Below are 27779 nucleotides of genomic sequence, written 5' to 3'. Positions count from 1 at the left end.
AGAGAACGCAGTATACTGCTCCACGGGTCCAGGATGCCACTGCTAACACCCTGTACCCAAAGCACAATGCACACATTCACAGTGCCACCCAGGCATGCACAGAAAGAGAGCAGAGTCTACTGCTCCACGGGTCGATGATGCCACCGGTAACATCCCTTACCCAAAGCATAATGCACACATTCACAGTGCCACACGGGCATGCACAGAAAGAGAGCGCAGTCTACTGCTCCACGGGTCCAGGATGCCACCAGTAACATCCCATACCCCAAGCATTATGCACACATTCACAGTGCCACCCGGGCATGCACAGAAAGAGTGCGCAGTCTACTGGTGCACGGGTCCATGATGCCACCGGTAACATCCCTTACCCAAAACATAATGCACACATTCACAGAGCCACACGTGCATGCACAGAAAGAGAGCACAGTCTACTGCTCCACAGGTCCATGATGCCACCGGTAACATCCCTTACACAAAGCATAATGCACACATTCACAGTGCCACCCAGGCATGCACAGAAAGAGAGCGCAGTCTACTGCTCCACGGGTCCATGATGCCACCGGTAACATCCCTTACCCAAAGCATAATGCACACATTCACAGTGCCAAACAGGTATGCACAGAAAGAGAGCAGAGTCTACTGCTCCACGGGTCGATGATGCCACCGGTAACATCCCTTACCCAAAGCATAATGCACACATTCACAGTGCCACACGGGCATGCACAGAAAGAGAGCGCAGTCTACTGCTCCACGGGTCCAGGATGCCACCAGTAACATCCCATACCCCAAGCATTATGCACACATTCACAGTGCCACCCAGGCATGCACAGAAAGAGAGCGCAGTCTACTGCTCCACGGGTCCATGATGCCACCGGTAACATCCCTTACCCAAAGCATAATGCACACATTCACAGTGCCAAACAGGTATGCACAGAAAGAGAGCAGAGTCTACTGCTCCACGGGTCGATGATGCCACCGGTAACATCCCTTACCCAAAGCATAATGCACACATTCACAGTGCCACACGGGCATGCACAGAAAGAGAGCACAGTCTACTGCTCCACGGGTCCAGGATGCCACCAGTAACATCCCTTACCCAAAGCATAATGCACACATGTACAGTGCCACCCGGGCATGCACAGAAAGAGAGCGCAGTCTACTGGTGCACAGGTCCAGGATGCCACCGGTAACATCCCTTACCCAAAGCATAATGCACACATTCAAAGTGCCACCCGGGCATGGCCAGAAAGAGAGCGCAGTCTACTGCTCCACAGGTCCATGATGCCACTGCTCACATCCCGTACCCAAAGCATAATGCACACATTCACAGTGCCACGCAGGCATGCACAGAATGAGAGCACAGTCTACTGCTCCAAGGGTCCATGATGCCACCGGTAACATCCCGTACCCAAAGCACATGCACACATTCACAGTGCCACACAAGCATGCACTGAAAGAGAGCACAGTCTACTGCTCCATGTGTCCAGGATGCCATTGGTAACATCCCGTACCCAGAGCATAATGCACACATTCACAGTGCCACACAAGCATGCACTGAAAGAGAGCGCAGTCTACAGCTCCACGTTTCCAGGATGCCACTGCTAACATCCCGTACCCAAAGCACAATGCACACATTCACAGTGCCACGCAGGCATGGCCAGAAAGAGAGCGCAGTCTACTGCTCCACGGGTCCCTGATGCCACCGGTAACATCCCGTACCCAAAGCATAATGCACACATTCACATTGCCACACTGGCATGCACAGAAAGAGAGCGCAGTCTACTGCTCCACGGGTCCAGGATGCCATCGGTAACATCCCGTACCCAGAGCATAATGCACACATTCACAGTGCCACACAAGCATGCACTGAAAGAGAACGCAGTATACTGCTCCACGGGTCCAGGATGCCACTGCTAACACCCCGTACCCAAAGCACAATGCACACATTCACAGTGCCACACGGGCAGGGCCAGAAAGAGAGCGCAGTCTACTGCTCCACGGGTCCAGGATGCCACTGCTCACATCCCATACCCCAAGCATTATGCACACATTCACAGTGCCACCCAGGCATGCACAGAAAGAGAGCGCCGTCTACTGCTCCACGGGTCCATCATGCCACCGGTAACATCCCTTACCCAAAGCATAATGCACACATTCACAGTGCCAAACGGGTATGCACAGAAAGAGAGCAGAGTCTACTGCTCCACGGGTCCATGATGCCACCGGTAACATCCCTTACCCAAAGCATAATGCACACATTCACAGTGCCACACGGGCATGCACAGAAAGAGAGCGCAGTGTACTGCTCCACGGGTCCAGGATGCCACCGGTAACATCCCTTACCCAAAGCATAATGCACACATGTACAGTGCCACCCGGGCATGCACAGAAAGAGAGCGCAGTCTACTGGTGCACGGGTCCAGGATGCCACCGGTAACATCCCGTACCCAGAGCATAATGCACACATTCACAGTGCCACACAAGTATGCACTGAAAGAGAGCGCAGTCTACAGCTCCACGGGTCCAGGATGCCACTGCTAACATCCCGTACCCAAAGCACAATGCACACATTCACAGTGCCACACGGGCAGGGCCAGAAAGAGAGCGCAGTCTACTGCTCCACAGGTCCATGATGCCACTGCTCACATCCCGTACCCAAAGCATAATGCACACATTCACAGTGCCACGCAGGCATGCACAGAATGAGAGCACAGTCTACTGCTCCAAGGGTCCATGATGCCACCGGTAACATCCCGTACCCAAAGCACATGCACACATTCACAGTGCCACACAAGCATGCACTGAAAGAGAGCACAGTCTACTGCTCCACGGGTCCAGGATGCCATCGGTAACATCCCGTACCCAGAGCATAATGCACACATTCACAGTGCCACACAAGTATGCACTGAAAGAGAGCGCAGTCTACAGCTCCACGGGTCCAGGATGCCACTGCTAACATCCCGTACCCAAAGCACAATGCACACATTCACAGTGCCACGCAGGCATGGCCAGAAAGAGAGCGCAGTCTACTGCTCCACGGGTCCCTGATGCCACCGGTAACATCCCGTACCCAAAGCATAATGCACACATTCACATTGCCACACGGGCATGCACAGAAAGAGAGCGCAGTCTACTGCTCCACGGGTCCATGATGCCACCGGTAACATCCCGTATCCAAAGCACAATGCACACATTCACAGTGCCACACAAGCATGCACTGAAAGAGAACGCAGTATACTGCTCCACGGGTCCAGGATGCCACTGCTAACACCCTGTACCCAAAGCACAATGCACACATTCACAGTGCCACACGGGCAGGGCCAGAAAGAGAGCGCAGTCTACTGCTCCACGGGTCCAGGATGCCACTGGTAACATCCCGTAACCAAAGCATAATGCACACATTCACAGTGCCACACAGGCATGCACAGAAAGAGAGCGCAGTCTACTGCTCCATGGGTCCAGGATGCCACTGCTAACATCCCTTACCCAAAGCATAATGCACACATTCACAGTGCCACACAAGCATGCACTGAAAGAGAGCACAGTCTACTGCTCCACGGGTCCAGGATGCCATCGGTAACATCCCGTACCCAGAGCATAATGCACACATTCACAGTGCCACACAAGCATGCACTGAAAGAGAGTGCAGTCTACTGCCCCACGGGTCCAGGATGCCACTGCTAACACCCCGTACCCAAAGCACAATGCACACATTCACAGTGCCACACAGGTATGGCCAGAAAGAGAGCACAGTCTACTGCTCCACGGGTCCAGGATGCCACTGGTAACATCCCGTACCAAAAGCATAATGCACACATTCACAGTGCCACACGGGCATGCACAGAAAGAGTGCGCAGTCTACTGCTCCACGGGTCCATGATGCCACCGGTAACATCCCGTGCCCAAAGCATAATGCACACATTTACAGTGCCACCCGGGCATGCACAGAAAGAGAGCGCAGTCTACTGCTCCACGGGTCCAGGATGCCACCGGTAACATCCCTTACCCAAAGCATAATGCACACATTCACAGTGCCACATGGGTATGCACAGAAAGAGAGCGCAGTCTACTGCTTCACGGGTCCAGGATGCCACTGCTAACATCCCGTACCCAAAGCATAATGCACACAGTCACAGTGCCACACAGGCATGCACAGAAAGAGAGCGCAGTCTACTGCTCCACGGGTCCATGATGCCACCGGTAACATCCCTTACCCAAAGCATAATGCACACATTCACAGTGCCACACGGGCATGCACAGAAAGAGAGCGCATCTACTGCTCCACGGGTCCATGATGCCACCAGTAACATCCCTTACCCAAAGCATAATGCACACATTCACAGTGCCACACAGGCATGAACCGAAAGAGAGCGCAGTCTACTGCTAGACGGGTCCAGGTTGCCACTGCTCACATCCCGTACCCAAAGCATAATGCACAAATTCACAGTGCCACACGGGCATGCACAGAAAGAGAGTGCAGTCTACTGCTCCGGGGGCCCATGATGCCACCGGTAACATCCCGTCCCCAAAGCATAATGCCCACATTCACAGTGCCACAAGGGCATGCATAGAAAGAGAGTGCAGTCTACTGCTTCACGGGTCCAGGATGCCACTGCTAACATCCCGTACCCAAAGCATAATGCCCACATTCACAGTGCCACACGGGCATGCATAGAAAGAGAGTGCAGTCTACTGCTCCACGGGTCCATGATGCCACCGGTAACATCCCTTACCCAAAGCATAATGTACACATTCACAGTGCCACACAAGCATGCACAGAAAGAGAGTGCAGTCTACTGCTCCAGGGGTCCATGATGCCACCGGTAACATCCCTTACCCAAAGCATAATGTACACATTCACAGTGCCACACAAGCATGCACAGAAAGAGAGCGCAGTCTACTGCTCCACGGGTCCATGATGCCACTGGTAACATCCCTTACCCAAAGCATAATGCACACATTCACAGTGCCACACAGGCATGCACCGAAAGAGAGCACAGTCTCCTGCTCCATGGGTCCAGGATGCAACCGGTAACATCCCGTATCCAAAGCATAATGCACACATTCACAGTGCCACACAGGCATGCACAGAAAGAGAGCGCAGTCTACTGCTCCAAGGGTCCATGATGCCACTGCTAACATCCCGTACCCAGAGCATAATGCACACATTCACACTGCCACACGGGCATGGCCAGAAAGAGAGCGCAGTCTACTGCTCCACGGGTCCAGGATGCCACCGGTAACATCCCTTACCCAAAGCATAATGCACACATTCACAGTGCCACACAGGCATGCACAGAAAGAGAGCGCAGTCTACTGCTCCACGGGTCCATGATGCCACCAGTAACATCCCGTACCCAAAGCATAATGCACACATTCACAGTGACACACACGCATGCACCGAAAGAGAGCGCAGTCTACTGCTTCACGGGTCCAGAATGCCACCGGTAACATCCCTTACCTATAGCATAATGCACACATTCACAGTACAACACAAGCATGCACCGAAAGAGCGCAGTCTACTGCTCCACGAGTCCATGATGCCACCGGTAACATCCCTTACCCAAAGCATAATGCACACATTCACAGCGCCACACGGGCATGGCCAGACAGAGAGCGCAGTCTACTGCTCCACGGGTCCATGATGCCACCGGTAACATCCCTTACCCAAAGCTAATGCACACATTCACAGTGCCACCCGGGCATGCACAGAAAGAGAGCGCAGTCTACTGCTGCACGGGTCCATGATGCCACTGCTCACATCCCGTACCCAAAGCATAATGCACACATTCACAGTGCCACACGGGCATGCACAGAAAGAGAGCGCAGTCTACTGCTCCACGGGTCCATGATGCCACCGGTAACATCCCGTACCCAAAGCATAATGCACACATTCACAGTGCCACACAAGCATGCACTGAAAGAGACCGCAGTCTACTGCTCCACGGGTCCAGGATGCCACCGGTAACATCCCTTACCCAAAGCATAATGCACACATTCACAGTGCCACCCGGGCATGCACAGAAAGAGAGCGCAGTCTACTGCTGCACGGGTCCATGATGCCACCGGTAACATCCCTTACCCAAAGCATAATGCACACATTCACAGTGCCAGCCGGGCATGCACAGAAAGAGAGCGCAGTCTACTGCTGCACGGGTCCATGATGCCACCGCTCACATCCCGTACCCAAAGCATAATGCACACATTCACAGTGCCACATGGGTATGCACAGAAAGAGAGCACAGTCTACTGCTCCACGGGTCTATGATGCCACCGGTAACATCCCTTACCCAAAGCATAATGCACACATTCACAGTGCCACACAGGCATGCACAGCAAGAGAGCGCAGTCTACTGCTCCACAGGTCCAGGATGCCACCGGTAACATCCCTTACTCAAAGCATAATGCACACATTCACTGTGCCACCCGGGCATGCACAGAAAGAGAGCGCAGTCTCCTGCTCTACGGGTCCAGGATGCCACCGGTAACATCCCTTACCCAAAGCATAATGCACACATTCACAGTGCCACCCGGGCATGCACAGAAAGAGAGCGCAGTCTACTGCTGCACGGGTCGATGATGCCACTGCTCACATCCCGTACCCAAAGCATAATGCACACATTCACAGTGCCACATGGGTATGCACAGAAAGAGAGCACAGTCTACTGCTCCACGGGTCTATGATGCCACCGGTAACATCCCTTACCCAAAGCATAATGCACACATTCACAGTGCCACACGGGCATGCACAGAAAGAGAGCACAGTCTACTGCTCCACAGGTCCATGATGCCACCGGTAACATCCCTTACCCAAAGCATAATGCACACATTCACAGTGCCACACGGGCATGCACCGAAAGAGAGCACAGTCTCCTGCTCCACGGGTCCAGGATGCCACCAGTAACATCCCTTACCCAAAGCATAATGCACACATTTACAGTGCCACCCGGGCATGCACAGAAAGAGAGCGCAGTCTACTGGTGCACGGGTCCATGATGCAACTGCTCACATCCCGTACCCAAAGCATAATGCACACATTCACAGTGCCACACGGGCATGCACAGAAAGAGAGCAAAGTCTACTGCTCCACGGGTCCATGATGCCACCGGTAGCATCCCTTACCCAAAGCATAATGCACACATTCACAGTGCCACACGGGCATGCACAGAAAGAGAGCGCAGTCTACTGCTCCACGGGTCCAGGATGCCACCGGTAACATCCCTTACCCAAAGCATAATGCACACATTTACAGTGCCACCCGGGCATGCACAGAAAGAGAGCGCAGTCTACTGGTGCACGGGTCCATGATGCCACCGGTAACATCCGTTTCCCAAAGCATAATGCACACATTCACAGTGCCACACGGGCATGCACAGAAAGAGAGCACAGTCTACTGCTCCACAGGACCATGATGCCACCGGTAACATCCCTTACCCAAAGCATAATGCACACATTCACAGTGCCACACGGGCATGCACAGAAAGAGAGCGCAGTCTACTGCTCCACGGGTCCAGGATGCCACTGCTCACATCCCATACCCCAAGCATAATGCACACATTCACAGTGCCACCCGGGCATGCACAGAAAGAGAGCGCAGTGTACTGCTCCACGGGTCCAGGATGCCACCGGTAACATCCCTTACCCAAAGCATAATGCACACTTTCACAGTGCCACACGGGCATGCACAGAAAGAGAGCGCAGTCTACTGCTCCACAGGTCCATGATGCCACTGGTAACATCCCTTACCCAAAGCATAGTGCACACATTCACAGTGCCACACGGGCATGCACAGAAAGAGAGCGCAGTCTACTGCTCCATGGCTCCAGGATGCCACCGGTAACATCCCTTACCAAAAGCAAAATGCACACATTTACAGTGCCACCCGGGCATGCACAGAAAGAGAGCGCAGTCTACTGGTGCACGGGTCCATGATGCCACTGCTCACATCCCGTACCCAAAGCATAATGCACACATTTACAGTGCCACACGGGCATGCACAGAAAGAGAGTGCAGTCTACTGCTCCATGGGTCCAGGATGCCACCAGTAACATCCCTTACCCATAGCATAATGCACACATTCACAGGGCCATGCGGGCATGCACAGAAAGAGAGAGCAGTCTACTGCTCCACGGGTCCAGGAGGCCACCAGTAACATCCCTTACCCAAAGCATAATGCACACATTCACAGTGCCACACGGGCATGGCCAGAAAGAGAACACAGTCTACTGCTCCACGGGTCCATGATGCCACCGGTAACATCCCGTACCCAGAGCATAATTCACACATTCACAGTGCCACGCAGGCATGCACAGAATGAGAGCACAGTCTACTGCTCCACGGGTCCATGTTGTCACCGGTAACATCCCTTACCCAAAGCATAATGCACACATTCACAGTGCCACACGGGCATGGCCAGAAAGAGAGCACAGTCTACTGCTCCACCGGTCCAGGATGCCACCGGTAACATCCCGTACCCAGAGCATAATTCACACATTCACAGTGCCACGCAGGCATGCACAGAATGAGAGCACAGTCTACTGCTCCACGGGTCCATGTTGTCACCGGTAACATCCCTTACCCAAAGCATAATGCACACATTCACAGTGCCACACGGGCATGCACAGAAAGAGAGCGCAGTCTACTGCTCCACGGGTCCAGGATGCCACCGGTAACATCCCTTACCCAAAGCATAATGCACACATTTACAGTGCCACCCGGGCATGCACAGAAAGAGAGCGCAGTCTACTGGTGCACGGGTCCATGATGCCACCGGTAACATCCCTTACCCAAAGCATAATGCACACATTCACAGTGCCACACGGGCATGCACAGAAAGAGAGCACAGTCTACTGCTCCACAGGACCATGATGCCACCGGTAACATCCCTTACCCAAAGCATAATGCACACATTCACAGTGCCACACGGGCATGCACAGAAAGAGAGCGCAGTCTACTGCTCCATGGGTCCAGGATGCCACTGCTCACATCCCATACCCCAAGCATAATGCACACATTCACAGTGCCACCCGGGCATGCACAGAAAGAGAGCGCAGTCTACTGCTCCACGGGTCCAGGATGCCACCGGTAACATCCCTTACCCAAAGCATAATGCACACTTTCACAGTGCCACACGGGCATGCACAGAAAGAGAGCGCAGTCTACTGCTCCACAGGTCCATGATGCCACTGGTAACATCCCTTACCCAAAGCATAGTGCACACATTCACAGTGCCACACGGGCATGCACAGAAAGAGAGCGCAGTCTACTGCTCCATGGCTCCAGGATGCCACCGGTAACATCCCTTACCAAAAGCAAAATGCACACATTTACAGTGCCACCCGGGCATGCACAGAAAGAGAGCGCAGTCTACTGGTGCACGGGTCCATGATGCCACTGCTCACATCCCGTACCCAAAGCATAATGCACACATTCACAGTGCCACACAGGCATGGCCAGAAAGAGAGTGCAGTCTACTGCTCCATGGGTCCAGGATGCCACCAGTAACATCCCTTACCCATAGCATAATGCACACATTCACAGGGCCATGCGGGCATGCACAGAAAGAGAGAGCAGTCTACTGCTCCACGGGTCCAGGAGGCCACCAGTAACATCCCTTACCCAAAGCATAATGCACACATTCACAGTGCCACACGGGCATGGCCAGAAAGAGAACACAGTCTACTGCTCCACGGGTCCATGATGCCACCGGTAACATCCCGTACCCAGAGCATAATTCACACATTCACAGTGCCACACAGGCATGCACAGAATGAGAGCACAGTCTACTGCTCCACGGGTCCATGTTGTCACCGGTAACATCCCTTACCCAAAGCATAATGCACACATTCACAGTGCCACACGGGCATGGCCAGAAAGAGAGCGCAGACTACTGCTCCACGGGTCCCTGTTGCCACCGGTAACATCCCTTACCCAAAGCATAATGGACACATTCACAGTGCCACACGGGCATGGCCAGAAAGAGAGCGCAGTCTACTGCTCCACCGGTCCAGGATGCCACCGGTATCATCCTGTACCCAAAGCATAATACACACATTCACAATGCCGCACGGGCATGGCCAGAAAGAGAGCGCAGTCTGCTGCTCCACCGGTCCAGGATCCCACCGGTAACATCCTGTACCCAAAGCATAATACACACATTCACAGTGCCACACGGGCATGGCCAGAAAGAGAGCGCAGTCTACTGCTCCACGGGTCCATTTTGCCACCGGTAACATCCCTTACCCAAAGCATAATGCACACATTCACAGTGCCACACGGGCATGGCCAGAAAGAGAGCGCAGTCTACTGCTGTACCGGTCCAGGATGCCACAGGTAACATCCTGTACCCAAAGCATAATACACACATTCACAATGCCACACGGGCATGGCCAGAAAGAGAGCGCAGTCTACTGCTCCACCAGTCCAGGATGCCACCGGTAACATCCTGTACCCAAAGCATAATGCACACATTCACAGTGCCACACGGGCATGCACAGAAAGAGAGCACAGTCTACTGCTCCACAGGTCCATGATGCCACCGGTAACATCCCTTACCCAAAGCATAATGCACACATTCACAGTGCCACACGGGCATGCACAGAAAGAGAGCGCAGTCTACTGCTCCACGGGCCCAGGATGCCACCGGTAACATCCCTTACCCAAAGCATAATGCACACATTTACAGTGCCACCTGGGCATGCACAGAAAGAGAGCGCAGTCTACTGGTGCACGGGTCCATGATGCCACCGGTAACATCCCTTACCCAAAGCATAATGCACACATTTACAGTCCCACCCGGGCATGCAGAGAAAGAGAGCGCAGTCTACTGCTCCACGGGTCCATGATGCCACCGGTAACATCCCGTACCCAAAGCATAATGCACACATTCACAGTGCCACACGGGTATGCACAGAAAGAGAACGCAGCCTACTGCTGCACGGGTCCAGGATGCCACCGGTAACATCCCTTACCCAAAGCATAATGCACACATTCACAGTGCCACACGGGCATGGCCAGAAAGAGAGCACAGTCTACTGCTCCACGGGTCCATGATGCCACCGGTAACATCCCTTACCCAAAGCATAATGCACACATTCACACTGCCACACGGGCATGCACAGAAAGAGAGCAGAGTCTACTGCTCCACGGGTCCATGATGCCACCGGTAACATCCCTTACCCAAAGCATAATGCACACATTCACAGTGCCACACGGGCATGCACAGAAAGAGAGCGCAGTGTACTGCTCCACGGGTCCAGGATGCCACCGGTAACATCCATTACCCAAAGCATAATGCACACATTTGCAGTGCCACCCGGGCATGCACAGAAAGAGAGCGCAGTCTACGGGTGCACGGGTCCATGATGCCACCGGTAACATCCCTTACCCAAAACATAATGCACACATTCACAGTGCCACACGGGCATGCACAGAAAGAGAGCACAGTCTACTGCTCCACAGGTCCATGATGCCACCGGTAACATCCCTTAAACAAAGCATAATGCACACATTCACAGTGCCACACAGGCATGCACAGAAAGAGAGCGCAGTCTACTGCTCCATGGGTCCAGGATGCCACTGCTCACATCCCATACCCCAAGCATTATGCACACATTCACAGTGCCACCCAGGCATGCACAGAAAGAGAGCGCCGTCTACTGCTCCACGGGTCCATGATGCCACCGGTAACATCCCTTCCCAAAGCATAATGCACACATTCACAGTGCCACACAGGCATGCACAGAAAGAGAGCGCAGTCTACTGCTCCATGGGTCCAGGATGCCACTGCTCACATCCCATACCCCAAGCATTATGCACACATTCACAGTGCCACCCAGGCATGCACAGAAAGAGAGCGCCGTCTACTGCTCCACGGGTCCATGATGCCACCGGTAACATCCCTTACCCAAAGCATAATGCACACATTCACAGTGCCACACGGGCATGCACAGAAAGAGAGCGCAGTCTACTGCTCCACGGGTCCAGGATGCCACCGGTAACATCCCTTAACCAAAGTATAATGCACACATGTACAGTGCCACCCGGGCATGCACAGAAAGAGAGCGCAGTCTACTGGTGCACGGGTCCATGATGCCACCGGTAACATCCCTTACCCAAAGCATAATGCGCACATTCACAGTGCCACACGGGCATGCACAGAAAGAGAGCACAGTCTACTGCTCCACAGGTCCATGATGCCACCGGTAACATCCCTTACACAAAGCATAATGCACACATTCACAGTGCCACACGGGCATGCACAGAAAGAGAGCGCAGTCTACTGCTCCACGGGTCCAGGATGCCACTGCTCACATCCCATACCCCAAGCATAATGCACACATTCACAGTGCCACACAGGCATGCACAGAAAGAGAGCGCAGTCTACTGCTCCATGGGTCCAGGATGCCAACGGTAACATCCCTTACCCAAAGCATAATGCACACATTCACAGTGCCACACGGGCATGCACAGAAAGAGAGCGCAGTCTACTGCTCCACGGGTCCATGATGCCACTGGTAACATCCCTTACCCAAAGCATAATGCAAACATTCACAGTGCCACACAGGCATGCACAGAAAGAGAGCGCAGTCTACTGCTGCACGGGTCCAGGATGCCACCGGTAACATCCCTTACCCAAAGCATAATGCACACATTCACAGGGCCACGTGGGCATGCACAGAAAGAGAGCGCAGTCTACTGCTCCACGGGTCCAGGATGCCACCGGTAACATCCCTTACCCAAAGCATAATGCACACATTCACAGTGCCACATGGGCATGGCCAGAAAGAGAGCACAGTCTACTGCTCCACGGGTCCATGATGCCACCGATAACATCCCGTACCCAGAGCATAATGCACACATTCACAGTGCCACGCAGGCATGCACAGAATGAGAGCACAGTCTACTGCTCCACGGGTCCATGTTGCCACCGGTAACTTCCCTTACCCAAAGCATAATGCACACATTCACAGTGCCACACGGGCATGGCCAGAAAGAGAGCGCAGTCTACTGCTCCACCGGTCCAGGATGCCACCGGTAACATCCTGTACCCAAAGCATAATACACACATTCACAGTGCCACACGGGCATGGCCAGAAAGAGAGCGCAGTCTACTGCTGCACGGGTCCATGTTGCCACCGTTAACATCCCTTACCCAAAGCATAATGCACACATTCACAGTGCCACACGGGCATGGCCAGAAAGAGAGCGCAGTCTACTGCTCCACCGGTCCAGGATGCCACCGGTAACATCCTGTACCCAAAGCATAATACACAAATTCACAGTGCCACACGGGCATGCACAGAAAGAGAGCGCAGTCTACTGCTGCACGGGTCCAGGATGCCACTGGTACAATTTACCAACACATGGAGCCATTGAGGCATCTTGTGTGAATATTTGACTTTACCAAAAACCAGTATGGAGGGCAGGTCCTGCCCTGCCTAAAATGCTCACTAGCCGATTTCAAATTTTGAATAACCAGGCATGCTCTAAAACAAAATAAGCATTAATAAAAAAAAATCCTGCTTGCATGTTATCAGTGTCGGTATGATACGCTCCTCCGAGTGGCTCTAGACTTCTCCATTAGAACACGAGGGCTAAATAAGCCCTCGACAAAATGAGTTTTTCACTACTACCGTTATTTATATTCTCTCTCTCTCTCTCTCTCTCTCTCTCTCTCTCTCTCTCTCTCTCTCTCTCTCTCTCTACAGTTCCTGCTCTGTTTCCCCCCGTCGATCCATCAGCCATTCCTTATCAGTTTCTTCCCCTTTCCTGCGAACTGCCAAGGGCAGTAAAGAACCCCTCAGCGGTGCTTCGAAGGCCTCCCGGGGACTCATCCCATGTAATCCAACAGCAATGAGCCCAGGCTGTCAACAGTGTATGTTCTTGTAAATATTGTAGATCTCAGAGAATCCTGTGGTGATATACATGGGAAGGTAGGTATGGGTGGTGTTATGCATGGGAAGGTAGGTATGGGTGGTGATATGCATGGAAAGGTGTGTATGAGTGATAATATGCATGGGAAGGTGTGTATGGGTAGTGATATGCATGGAAAGGTAGGTATTGGTGGTGATATGGATGGGAAGGTAGGTATGGGTGCTGTTATCCATGGGACGGTAGGTATGGGTGGTGATATACATGGGAAGGTATGTATGGGTGGCAATATGCATGGGAAGGTGTGTATGGGTGGTGATATGCATGGAAAGGTAGGTATGGGTGGTGAGATGGATGGGAAGGTAGGTATGGGTGGTGGTATACATGGGAAGGTAGGTATGGGTGGTGTTATGCATGAGAAAGTAGGTATGGGTGGTGATATGCATGGGAAGGTGTGCATGGGTGGTAATATGCATGGGAAGGTGTGTATGGGTGGTGATATGCATGAAGAGGTAGGTATGGGGGGTGAGATGGGTAGGAAGGTAGGTGTGGGTGGTGGTGTGCATGGGAAGGTAGGCATGGGTGGTGGTATGCATGGGAAGGTAGGTATGAGTGGTGATATGCATGGGAAGGTAGTTATGAGTGGTGATATGCATGGGAAGGTAGTATTTTGAATATAGTATTGGAACGAGCACTCAACGTTTAATTGTGCATGTTGCCTTAAAGCAACATCCACTTCAAATGTCCAAGCTTGTTGCTCCCAAATATCATCTGATTAATGGAGCAAAGGAATACTGCAGTAGTCGGCGTGCCTAGTAACCTCCAATCACAAGTTAACTCAATTCTGTCTCACGGCCTCTTAAGCAGAGAGAAATAACAAGGCTTCTGGAAAATTCCCTTGACTGTGCCGTCCCCCTGTACCCACCCATGGAGAAGGAGAAGCAAAGAGGAAGTTGGGAGATTTTCTCTGACAGGCCAATAGCACCCACAGTCCAAGAGGTCCGTGGCCGTGATAATCACATGTCAGGGGATCTAGCATGCCACAACTGATTGGATCTTCTCCTGCTCTCAGGCATTTCAGCAAATCTCATGACTCGGTTGATCTTTAACTGACCCCAGCCCTTACCAGACGCACCTGTCAGGAAATGTACCAATTTCCTGTAATGCCCATCGTTCTCTATTTTCATGTACATTATAATTGTTCTTTCATAAGGTGCTTAAATACGACTGGTGTCCAGTGCAGCCAGGGATTCGAACCTGTGTTGCTATGCACTGTCTTGTTTCAAATACACACGGTTGCCCCTGAGCTATCCTCCCAGCCTTTGCCTCCGATATGTAATCCTATTTGATATATCATTTTAATATACACGCACACTGGAACCCTGCCCCTCCCCTTTGTATGTAAATAGGTGTTTCACATGGATACACCCCAGGATTGTACATAGGTCTTAGACTAAATTGCTGAACTTGTGTTCAAATTCTGACATTTGCACAATCCAAACAATTCTGTGATTTTAATCAATTCACTATTTCCTCTGCCTCAGACTGTATGTATGTGTAATGTAAAAACATGAAAGCGAATATTCAATGTGCTGCCCAACTCTGTCCCGATTACAAGTTACAAGCCACCTTCCATCGGATCCACATTACTGTTCTATGTACAGCACCTCATGTTCAATGAATGCTACAATATGTGTGTCTTCTGTATAGCGCTGTTCTGCTGAGGTACACCACCATTATATCAGCTATCCAAATACCAAAATACATTTGACTAAATTCTGAAAATGAGGATAAGCAAACCTTCGGGTCCTCAACAGCCTCTGCTCCCTCCACTGTGGCCACATCCCTCAGAAAATAGCCGGGCACCGACTCCTCTTCCACAGGTCCCCAAGCAGTGTCCTTTGCCCCTGGAGTGGAGAGAGTGGCTGGGACAATGAGAGCTCTACCCATAGTGGAAGGCATTCCGATGCCCAGTGCCGCCCACAGCAGGAACTCCCAAAGCCGGGCCCAGTCCACCCCACTGGCAAAGGCACGGTGCAGCTTCAGTCATGATGGTTTATTTCGACCTCAAAAGACCAAACCAAGAGCTAAAAATAAGAACTTGTGGTTGGAAAACCTGTGTGCACGGGCACAGGGCTCTCCGTGCGTATGACACAGCAGCGAGTCATCTGGACCCGCGTTGAAACCCTCGCTAACGACACAAAAGCAGAATGGAGTAGCAGTGTAGAGAAAGGGTAAAACCAGAGACGACGCAAGTCCGCGGCTGAAGAGTAGGGAAGACTAGACGGGCCTAGTGGTCCTTATCGGCCAACCCATGATCTCTTTCTATGATGACGGATTGGTTATGCCCGTTGGCAGTATTGGGTACTCATTTAACCGAAAACTCTTTTAGGTCCGCTCTGCAGACATATGTTCTATGTCAGGTGGATTCATGCGCCACAAAAACTAGGAGTTTTATGGTAACCGAACATAAATCTACTTTGCAATAAGCCGTACGGTGTTCCGATGATAATATTACGATGATAATAATAATTTGTTATTTATATGGCGCGTTCACCAAAGCACTCTACAAGGAACATTTGTATATAAAATGATGATTACCCAAGAGAAGTTGCTCCTCCTTTATCGACCACAGAAAGATAAAAGGCTGAGTTGGTCAGCTGTTTACACCTGGTAAAAGTAGTAGAAATCCACAGGGATTCGTTGTTATGCCGGCAGTCATGTGCGTAAATGGCGGCCGGCACTATGCCTTCTTTTCTTCTCAGGGAGGGAAAGAGGAAGAGGAACCCTGGACTGCCTAGACTGTCACGGTTATAGGTCAAAGATTCGAATGCAAAGGCTCGAATGACAAAAGGGTCGAATCAAAACGACCTACAACAAACCCCCTTTTTTGTGGTAAAAACCACTTTTTTTCGAAAACAGAAACCCAAAAAAAAATATAAAAAAAAAAAATATTCGACCCTTTTGTTTTAGGTGAAATTGACTCGATCCTATGGCATTCGATCCTTTTGGATTCGAATCTTTGACCGGACACCGACTATCACACCTTATTACCACCTCAACCGGACAAGTAGCCAAATCTCCCATTGAGTGCAGTGATTACCTTTTTTTCGAGGGGATTAACACAGTTCCCTTGATTTCTTTATTCAATTGAGTGTCAACGCTAGATATTAGAAGCACAGGTCAGTGTGTATTATGTTTTATTTACAACTGGTTTTGAGTTTATTCACTTCTTCTGTACATTTTTCAAGCCTTGCCTTAGAGTTAGAGTTCATTCCTAAACCAGAAATGTGTCACATGTGCACATTATTGATGTGAATAAAAAATGTTTACATTTTTTATTAAAAACCACAATGACGAACAGCCTGGTGAGGCCTGATGCTGTGGTAGGCAAGGGACCATATCTGTTTGCCCAAAGAGTCGGCAAAACTGACAGCCATTGAGTACACCCAAAACACGACTAGAATGGCCTCCATGACTGCGGCAAAGCAGAAAAGACCTGCTACGGAGGCTTAGCACAACATCAACAGTTTCACCAAATACTGCCTTCTATCTCACTGTAATTCATAACACAAAATAAGGCCTCTGGCACAGCCACCCAATAAAGTCTTTAGGACACTATTATCCTAGCAACCATGATACTGGCACCCGATAAAGAAGGTTTCCAGCACACTATTATCCATCAAATAAAGCCTCTGGCAGATTATCATGCTAGCACTCACCAGATAGGGCCTCCAGCACGCACTCATCCTAATACCCACCAGATAAAGCTTCTAGCGCACCATTATCCTAGCACCCATGATACTGGCACCCGATAAAGAAGGTTTCCAGCACACTATTATCCATAAAATAAAGCCTCTGGCAGATTATCATGCCAGCACTCACCAGATAGGGCCTCCAGCACGCACTCATCCTAATACCCACCAAATAAAGCTTCTAGCGCACCATTATCCTAGCACCCATGATACTGGCACCATACAATGAAGGTTTCTAGCACACTATTATCCATCAAATAAAGCCTCTGGCAGATTATCATGCTAGCACTCACCAGGTAGGGCCTCCAGCATGCCCCCATCCTAATACCCACCAGATAAAGCTTCTAGCGCACCATTATCCTAGCACCCATGATACTCGCACTATACAATGAAGGTTTCCAGCACACTATTTTCCATCAAATAAAGCCTCTGGCAGATTATCATGCTAGCACTCACCAGATAGGGCCTCCATCACACACCCATTCTAATACCCACCAAATAAAGCTTCTAGCGTACCATTATCCTGTCAAACTAGAAATTATATCGTGCCTCCTATTGCCATGAATATATGTATATTGGCCTACGCCAAGCTGCTAACAAGCTGCTTATAAACTACATGTGAATAAACTCGCATTGCAAGGTCCTGACCTTAGAAACCATGTAAACTGTAATTTTGGGTCAAGCCGCCATTTTAGGTTTTCTTGCTCTATAAAGTCACCATGTGAGCTAAAATGGTAGCCTATGTTATTCAGAACAGAACTCGATTGTCATGACCTCTGTACAGCCAATGTATAACTTGCCTGCAGGCCACTTGTTAGGGTCATGAGCTGAGACCTTGTCCTTCTGCTGACCTGTGTGCAATGGATTACCTGTATCACCGAAACTGATCTATAATTGAATGAGAACACCTGCTTAGCTATATTGTATAAATTAAGTCCCGCATTGAGAGAATTTGCTGGGGTTGAATCTGTTGAAGGAATTAAATGCGGTAATTCATTGTTCTTCTGGTGGAGTGCGTTTGACGATTTCACCACAGCAATGTTCTGTTTCGCAATTCTTGACTAGACCTTTGCCGCCAGAATTCAGTAATGTACCAGAGTGTTTGTGGGCAGTTGATGACAATGATGTCGGTGTTTTGCAGATTGAGCCTGTTAAAATAGTTTTGAAACATGGAATTAAGCTGCCCCGTATTCCACAGTATAAGATCTCAGTTGAAGGCGAGCAAGCTTTGAAGAGCATTGTTTCCGATTTTGTGCATCATGGGGTGATTGAAGAGATTGCAGGAAGTTTGTGCAATAGTCCGATTTTACCCGTGTACAAAAAAGGTGATAATGCAATTCCATTTCGTTTTATAATTGATTTAGGTGCCATTAATAAAGTCGTCACTCCGCAATTTCCAATTGTGCCTGATGTGACGACAATATTAACCATGATTCCAGCTACAGCTACTCACTTCAGTGTTGTGGACCTAAAGAATGCTTTCTTCAGTATTCCTATACATGAGGATAGTAGATACTTGTTCACGTTCACCTTAGGGGGACGCTCATTCACATTTACTCGTGCACCTCAAGGTTATACTGAGAGTCCTAGTATTTATAGTAGGGCTTTGAAAGAGCAGCTTGATACCCTTGGATTGCCCCCTACTTGTACGTTGCTTCAATATGTTGATGATTTGCTTTTAGCCGCTGACTCTGAGAGCTCTTGTAAAGAGGGCACTGTGTTGTTGCTCATCCATCTAGCTAAGCATGGTCACAAAGCTTTGCTTAAAAAGTTTCAATATTGTTGCCAGGAGGTCGCCTATTTAGGCTCTCTCCTGTCAAAGGAGGGAAGAAGATTGACACCTGAAAGAATAAAACACATTTCTGGCATGTCTGTCCCAAATACACAAAAGGAAGTTAGAGCCTTGATAGGTATGGCTTCTTACTGTAGGTTATGGATCCCAAACTTCTCACTAGTGATAAAACCGATGTTGGCCTTGACGAAGAAGGGTATTTCTTCGCCATTGTCATGGAATACAGAGCATCAACATTCATTCGAGTTGCTCAAGACTGCATTATGTTCTGCGCCAGTTTTGGGCACACCGAACTATGAGAAGGCCTTTGTGTTGTTTGTGCTTTGGCTGTATTAACGCAGGAACATGGAGGGAAGAATAGGCCATGCGGTTACTACTCTTCCGCCCTTGATCCTGTTGCATGCGCTTTGCCAAGATGTTTGTGCGCTGTCGCTGCTGCTTCTGCGTCTGTAAAACAGAGTGAGGGAATGGTCCTAGGCCATGATTTAACCCTGATGGTGCCTCACTCTGTAGATATTCTATTGAACAAAACCCAAACGCAACACCTCACTTCCGCTCGACTGACAAGATATGAATTAATCTTGTTTGCTAACCACATTCAAATTAGGAGGTGCTGCGTTCTTAATCCGGCTGAACTCCTACCTTTCCCGCAAAATACTGTTTACGGTCACGAAGAGTCACATGACTGCCTGTATACTACTGAACAAGATACAAAAGGCAGAGTTGATTTGAGGGACACTCCTTTGGATAACCCACATGGGGAGCTGTTTTGTGATGGCTCCTGCTTCATACTACTGGATGGTACATCCACAGCTGCTCATGCAGTTACTACATTGAGTACGGTTGTGGAGACCAAGAGAATTACGCATAACTCTGCGCAGGCCGCAGAGATTATAGCATTGACTCGAGCTTGTGAGCTTTCCGTAGGGCTAACAGTAAACATATATACTGATAGCCAGTATGCCTTTGGGGTGGCTCACAACTTTTGGAGACTTTGGTCAGAGAGAGGGTTTTTAGCTTCGCATGGCACCAAGATCCAACATGGCTCCCTGATAGTACAATTGCTTTCAGCGCTTGCGCTCCCTAGTCAGTTAGCAATCATTAAGTGCCCAGCACATCGCAAGATTATAGATGATGTAGGGAAATGGAATGCTTTCTCTGATCAAATAGCTAGACAAACCGCCTCTGATCTCTTCACGGAGATGTCTGTTTCAAGGGAGACTGTAGATGCCTATGCAATGGATGAGGGTGTTGGGTCTGTACGGGATATCCAAGCCGATGCCACATTAGAAGAATCCAAAGGGTGGGCTGAGGGCTTGGGGAAACTCGATGATGATGGGTGTTGGGTGGACATGGTTGAAGGGAAATGGTTGCTTCCTAATGCCTATATACTAATGATGGTTACCATGGCGCACGGTCCCACACATGTGTGCGCTCAACAGATCACGAGAATGTTAGAGTAAGTCTGGGTAAATGATAAGATTTCAAAAATTGCCCAGCATTATGTCCAAAATTGCATGATTTGCCTGCAACACAATGTGGGAAAGGGGACAGCAACTCCAAGAGATAGCTTTGGGCCTCCTTCTGTCCCGTTTGAAGTGATTCACTTTGACTTTATTGAAATGGAGCGATGTAACAATCTAAAATATGTCCTTGTGGTCATTTGCGCCTTTAGTAAGTGGGTCGAGGCTTTCCCTGTTAAAGACGCTACAGCCATGACCACTGCAAAGACCATGTTAAAGGAATTCTTCCCACGGTTCGGTTTGCAGAGAGTTATCTGGTCGGATAATGGTCTGCATTTTATCGCTGCTGTAATTCTACAGATATGTACGGCATTGCAAATTGACAAACGATTCCATTCGGCCAGACATGCTCAGAGCGCCGGATTAGTGGAAAGACACAATGGTATCATAAAAAACAAGCTCGCTAAAACGTGTGCCGGCACCAAATTAAAATGGCCGGACGCCTTACCGATCGTGTTACTTTCAATGCGGACAACCCCTCAAACTAAGACTGGGCTCTCTCCCTTTGAGGTGGTAATGGGGAGACCTGCTAATATTTGGGGTTTGCCTAAAAGCTGCGCATTGCGCGATGCAGAAAATGTACTTCTCTCCGACTATTGTAACCAATTGACTAAAAACCTGTTTTCAATTTATCACCAGGTGCGAGAGGCATTGCCGGTGAGGTACGAGGGCCCCGGTCACATTCTACGACCAGGGGATTGGATCCTCGTTAAATCCTTCGATAGAGCGTCTTGCCTCGCACCACGTTGGAGGGGCCCCTACCAGGTGCTCTTGGTCACTCAGACTGCGGTGCGGGTAGGAGGACGTCGCCACTGGATCCACGGCAGCCACACCAAATGGATCCCACACCCAGTGCCATACGATACAGAAGACGCAGAACCCCTTTCCGACATTGAAACCAACGTACCCGAAATGGCAGACGGTGGAGAGAGAGTATCGGAGGCCGTTCCGGAAGTTGTAAGGCCCGACAAAACGGCCATCTTGCCTCCTTGCTCTCCCACTGCATCGTTTGTGGATCATCCATCTTCTGATCCAACTTCCATTCACTCGCCACCTCCTGTGGGAAGTGACGACATCCTGTCTGCTGATTCTTTTGCACCGGAAACTGTGAAGTATAATCTCCGCCCAAGGAGATAGGTTTGCAATACGACTCTTGCTGTACAATTGAAAGAATTTGAGGGCTTGCCTTTTTTTTGGCCCAATTGCATAAAGGGTTCTGCTGGCTAAGGGTTGTGGGAAAAGACATTAAGAAGACGCGCGACAGGAGTCGCCAGCAAACGAACAATTGGTGTTTCTCCATTGAAGACAACAATGCCCGCATCCGCTACCGTTCGTACTGAACCTTTGGACAAAAATGTGACTAGGAGAGACAATGAGCAGATATGTATGGGGGCCCCGAAAACGTTTTGTTGTCTACTGGTGATAATCACGGGACTTTTAGTAACTGTTGGTTGTGGGTTTTGGTATTTGGAGAAAATGTACCCTTTGAATGATTTCCTACCTGTTGAAAATATAACTGTTGTTCCCACTCCTTCTGTGCAACTAGATACCTTGTCACCTAGAGATCTTTTACATAGACGGAATTATCAAAATAACACTCTACTTCTAATTATGAATGCTACTCATGCAATCTTTAACAGAACCAATTGTTGGATCTGCTCGCATTTACCGCAACATGGGGATAAGGGGCTAGGTTGGTATATTCACCCTTTACCTTTGACAACTGCTTGTTATGCTTCACTTAGAGCACTGTTCTTTGGCCGATGGAACGATAGCATCTCGGGGAACTTTGATGGCACTCATTTGAATAGTTTCGAGAAACGTGTTCTGACTCCCCTGGAATGCTCGCTTTTCGCAAATAAGAGTAAGCTCAATATTGCTTCTATTAGGCCTTCTGATAGACTGTCTCGTCCTTTCCAATCTTTGATTTCCTTTAAAATGGCTCCGATAGGCAATAAGGATGCCGTGCCTCCTTCTTATACTGTTAACCATAGCCCCGATTCAGTTTCTTTCTGCATCCAGAGGAATGGCACCCGGTCAATGGGAGATTTTAAAGGTTGTGCCAACGTTGCAAATTTGACTGGGGAAGACAGACCTTTGTATGTAGGCGAATCTATCTATTTTGTTTGCGGTAATGTAGCATTTCCATGGTTGCCCAGGGATTGGCAGGGAACTTGTTATCTAAGAATCCTGTTACCTGGGGTGTTTATAGCAAGTACTGTAGAGGTTTTGAAGGCTCGTCTACAGCGGGACGAGAATGGCGACACTCCAGCACAGGTTTTAGGAGATGTAGCGAAATCATTCCTTCCATTCTTTGGGTAGATAGTGAATTCCGGGGATATCAGGAAACTAGCGAGAGTACTGGAGAGAACCATCAACCGGACCACCGGACCACAGATATACTCTATAATATAACTTTAGAGCAGAAAGCGATCAGATTGGTAGCGCTTCAGAACCAAATGGCATTAGATGTAATTCTGGCTGAACGTGGTGGAGTATGTAAACTAGTGGGGTCCGCTTGCTGTGTTTTCAGACCGGATTCCTCCCCAACTATTTTTAAGGCAATACAGAATCTGCACATTCTTAGTTCAGAAGTGCATGTTCCCGAGGGAAATTGGGATCTTAGCGCTTGGTTCTGGGACTTCTTGCGGTCTTGGGGTTGGAAAGTGCTTTCAGTCTTGCTGATTATTTTGGGAATTCTGCTATTTCTTTGTTGTTGTATCCAATGTCTACCAAGTATATGTTCAATGCTAGGGGGATGTTGCGCTCAGGCGATAGGTACAATAGGACATAAAGTGTATGCCCCGGATAAAAACTCTAAGGAGTATGTACTGAAAGAGATCTTAGTAAAAGATCTAATGGCGATAGATATTGCTGACAGCTATTCAGGGTGTATGGACGATGACACATGGAGTTATTTGCAGGGAGATCAGAAGTAGTTTGGCACTTGGCATAGGTCAAAAGGAGGGTTTGTCAAACTAGAAATTATATCGTGCCTCCTATTGCTATGAATATGTGTATATTGGCCTATGCCAAGCTGCTAACAAGCTGCTTATAAACTACATTTGAATAAACTCGCATTGCAAGGTCCTGACCTTAGAAACCATGTAAACTGTAATTTTGGGTCAAGCCGTCATTTTAGGTTTTCTTGCTCTATAAAGTCACCATGTGAGCTAAAATGGTAGCCTATGTTATTCAGAACAGAACTTGACTGTCATGACCTCTGTACAGCTAATGTATAACTTGCCTGCAGGCCACTTGTTAGGGTCATGAGCTGAGACCTTGTCCTTCTGCTGACCTGTGTGCAATGGATTACCTGTATCACCGAAACTGATCTATAATTGAATGAGAACACCTGCTTAACTATATTGTATAAATTAAGTCCCGCATTGTAATGTTAGGCCTAGAGCATACATTATTACCATTTCTTCTTGTTAATGTATAAACCTAAGATGAACTAGATTTGACCTGGCAAGGGACCCTAGAGCAGTAACTTATTTATGGAATGGTTAACCTGAAGAAAGGCTGGACAACAGGCTGGAGAAATGTATAAAAGCCTGACTGTTTCAATGAATATTTGCACTCACTGAGCACACCGAACCACGCCGGAGTTCGCTGTGTTGTACTGAGGGTCGATAGCTATCTGAATTTTGTTCTGTTCTTTTGTAACTGGATTCACTATAAAATAAAGTGCTTTGTATGTTCCTTTGTAACCTGTGTTTGGTGTGTTTCCTTTTTGGTTAGCCTTCCTCATATTATTTCCTTGTTTTCACAGGCTCACAAGACATCTCTATTAAGGTTCAAATGGCTTAAAGCGATTCAAGCCTTTTCTTCAAAGGTTCAAAATGGCATTCAAGTTGAGCACTTTAAGGCTTTCCCATCCCTAATAATAATAATCACAGTACAATACACAGATAGGATGTGCACAGAGGGCTGGAATGTAGGTTACACTCTAATGACTATTATCAGACTAACATTTTATTTATTATTAATGTGTTTAGTTTATTACAAACTTTACACATGGAAGAAAACATTCATTTTAAGAGTACATTAAGTCAGACTAACATGTCACTCCTACAGAAATCATGCGATGTAACTGCTCCTCTCAAAATAATTTAAAAATCTAAGAACAAAAATAATCTATGGTGTTCTGATTTCCTAAAGAATCTGCAAAAAGATTATCATAAGAAAGAGGAGATTTGTCTCACATCCAGAAACATTGAAGACTGCCAGGTTTCTGAAGCTGCACTGACCAGCTATATAAAAAAGGGTTTTTTTTGTAACTAAATCACTGCAGAATCAGATTGAGCTTTTCAAAAACAGATTGCCATCATATAAAATCTTTCTGCCGCTGCAAGTATCTCATAAAGTCCTATGCCATCGCTTAAACACGGGAGAGATTTTAATGAATTCATTATGACAACAGTCAATTGTATACAACAGAATACTTATTCTCAAATTTCAACTCCTTTATCTCAGGATTAGAAAGTGAGAAGTCATCTGTTTCTCCATCTATGTCTCCCAAATATATTTTTACTTTAATTAGTGTAGAAGACATTGAAACATTGATTTTAAAACTAAAAACTATCAACCATGACTATCATCCAATCCCAGCATGCTAAACAACAGGCCTAATCTAAATCAAACCCCTGGGAATTTGTGCTGCAAATCAGAGGCAGTTAATCCTTGCGTGCATTACACGTCTCCACACAAATATTGGCACTGCATGAAATTACAATCTGGTTTTTGAGAGCAAACAAGTTGGATCCACATAAAACAAATTGTGCAGTGATGTAAAGCAATTTTTTTACCACCGTTTCCTTTCAGGTAAAAAATGACCTTCTGCCATCCATGTTTGCACTGTTGCTTTTCCCCAGGTGGAAACGGTGGCCCAATATTGCACTGCATGCGTTCACAGTTCATGTTATGAAATAAGTGTTCCCGTTTCTTGTATAGCAGTGCAAACTGACTTCAAGTTACTTGAATACTCAAATGCGGTGCAGGTTAGAGTTGAGAAAACAATGAAGGACCGGCAAAGGTAGACAGAAAATATAAAATCTCCCGCAAAAACCACACACCTCCACTCCTACCAACCGGTACGGCACAGAGACAGAAACGGTCCTCAATGGGGGGCCCAGTAGAACTAAGCAGAGCCAAGAAGACTCTCCCTACTGACCATTGCCCTCGAATTCCTCTTCATGTTCCGGTCGTGCAGTAAGAAAGGAAGAAAAGTGACCCAAAAGGGACACAAATTCGCACCACACCAAGGATTCAAACTTCAAAATGTCAAAGGTCTGAAGAATGCCAAAAGCCCTATGTCACAGCAAGGGCTGGGCGAAAGTGCACACTTCTTCTCGCAAATAGCGAATAATACACTGGGTTTCTTTGCTGAATGATGTCTGCTCATTGGGGACTGGGCATACACACAGCCCCATTCCTCACACTAAGACTCGGCTTCCCCTCACAGCTTTTCCTGGTCTAAAATTCGATCTCTGTCTCCATTCAGTCTTTAAGAAGCAAAAACATCCGCACATCCCAACGAAGTGACTGATTGTGCAGCCATTTTACCCTCACATGTAACTCTTGATTGTGTCTGAATTACTATTTGTGGTTCATAGGTACAAATACTTCAATGTTTTAGTGTGTCAGGTGAAAAATTAAACAACCATGAAGCCCAATAGCTATTCAAGCACACATCCCTGTTATCCCATACATATGTGTCAAATGCAAAGATCCGTGGTCATTCTTCTGTTCCCCAAATGTTCTTATGTAAAGCTGCCAGGAACCAATAACGGTGCTATTTGCCCCTTCACCTTTCTCATAGGAGGATTTCAAAAGAGTACAGTAGGAGTGCATCGGACTGTTCATCTTGAAATGATAACCCTGTATCAGAAAATTGTTTGTATGGTTGTTTCTTCCAATTTTTGATAATATGCTTTGCTCAGTAAGAGAAGGGTAACTTTCTTATTATGACTATAATTTATATAACGGAAGTGGTCATTAGAACTGAACATTGTACAATTTCAAAAAGAGGCAGCTTGTGTTAGTACAATTGAATACTTTCCTTTTTTAGTAGTTTCTTTTGCCAAGAATAGACAAAAATGAGCCTCTCAAAAACTCCTTGCTTCTTGGAATGGCTGCATTCAGATGAAAACCAATTACATGTTTGCCATTTGAGCACAAAGGCAATGTTTAATTTGGCATGCTGCCCACTGATTGGTCGGTAGTGCTGCTGGACCCAACTATTGTTTACAGTAAGCACAAACATATAATAATTACTAAAAAACAGAAAAGAAACAAATGTATCCCTCATCTGCCGCGTACATGGCAACTGACCTAAAAAAAATCCATGTTAGCAGGTAGGAGAGATTTTATCCAGCCAAGTAGAGCGAGTTTGTAGTGGTTCACTTGAGTTTTTTTTAACAAATATTTACAGTTTGTTTTACAACCAAAATCCCAACCTTGGCCAAAACAGTCATCCAAGATTGAACATCTGTCTTAGATTTTCCCTGGGGAAATAAAGAGAAATGGGGTCATGGTTGAATGAAATTTTAAATTGGCAGTTAACATTCAGAATTCTTTTACATCAAGGCACCCATTCGGGCGAAGGAAATGTCACTCTAATGACCGTCTGAGATATAACTGTGTGTCATTGCCTTGCTGGTGAACGCCAAAACCATATCTGGATACCTGCCCCCCTCCCAGTGGCCCTGTATGAAGATTAAATAACGTTCGTGACCAGAATGACTCCACAACACATGTCACTGTAAAGGGGGACCTGGAGGAGCTCATCTGGACAGACTGAAATCTGCTGGCGAGTTATGATTCTAACGCAAT

At 48.3% G+C, this 27779-nt stretch overlaps 1 protein-coding gene across 2 annotated transcripts in view; it reads right to left on the bottom strand.

The window, feature by feature from the left end:
• Positions 1-27779, bottom strand: part of DGKI (diacylglycerol kinase iota) — a 1316934-nt gene that overhangs the window by 1112238 nt on the left and 176917 nt on the right. The window contains exon 1 of one of the 2 annotated variants that reach the window (XM_069628759.1): positions 15673-15784. The exons of the other annotated variant lie outside the window; for it this stretch is intronic. Within the exon in view, the coding sequence (XP_069484860.1) occupies positions 15673-15716 (44 nt within the window). The 5' untranslated portion in view covers positions 15717-15784. Of the gene's footprint in view, positions 1-15672; positions 15785-27779 lie in introns of those variants that run through there. 2 annotated transcript variants of the gene reach the window in all.

Source organism: Ambystoma mexicanum, chromosome 12 (assembly GCF_040938575.1).
Source record: "Ambystoma mexicanum isolate Mex_15411 chromosome 12, UKY_AmexF1_1, whole genome shotgun sequence".
Taxonomy (NCBI): Eukaryota; Metazoa; Chordata; class Amphibia; order Caudata; family Ambystomatidae; genus Ambystoma; species Ambystoma mexicanum.
Note: the sequence above shows the minus strand (reverse complement) of the source record. Positions and strands in the feature narration are given on the sequence as shown.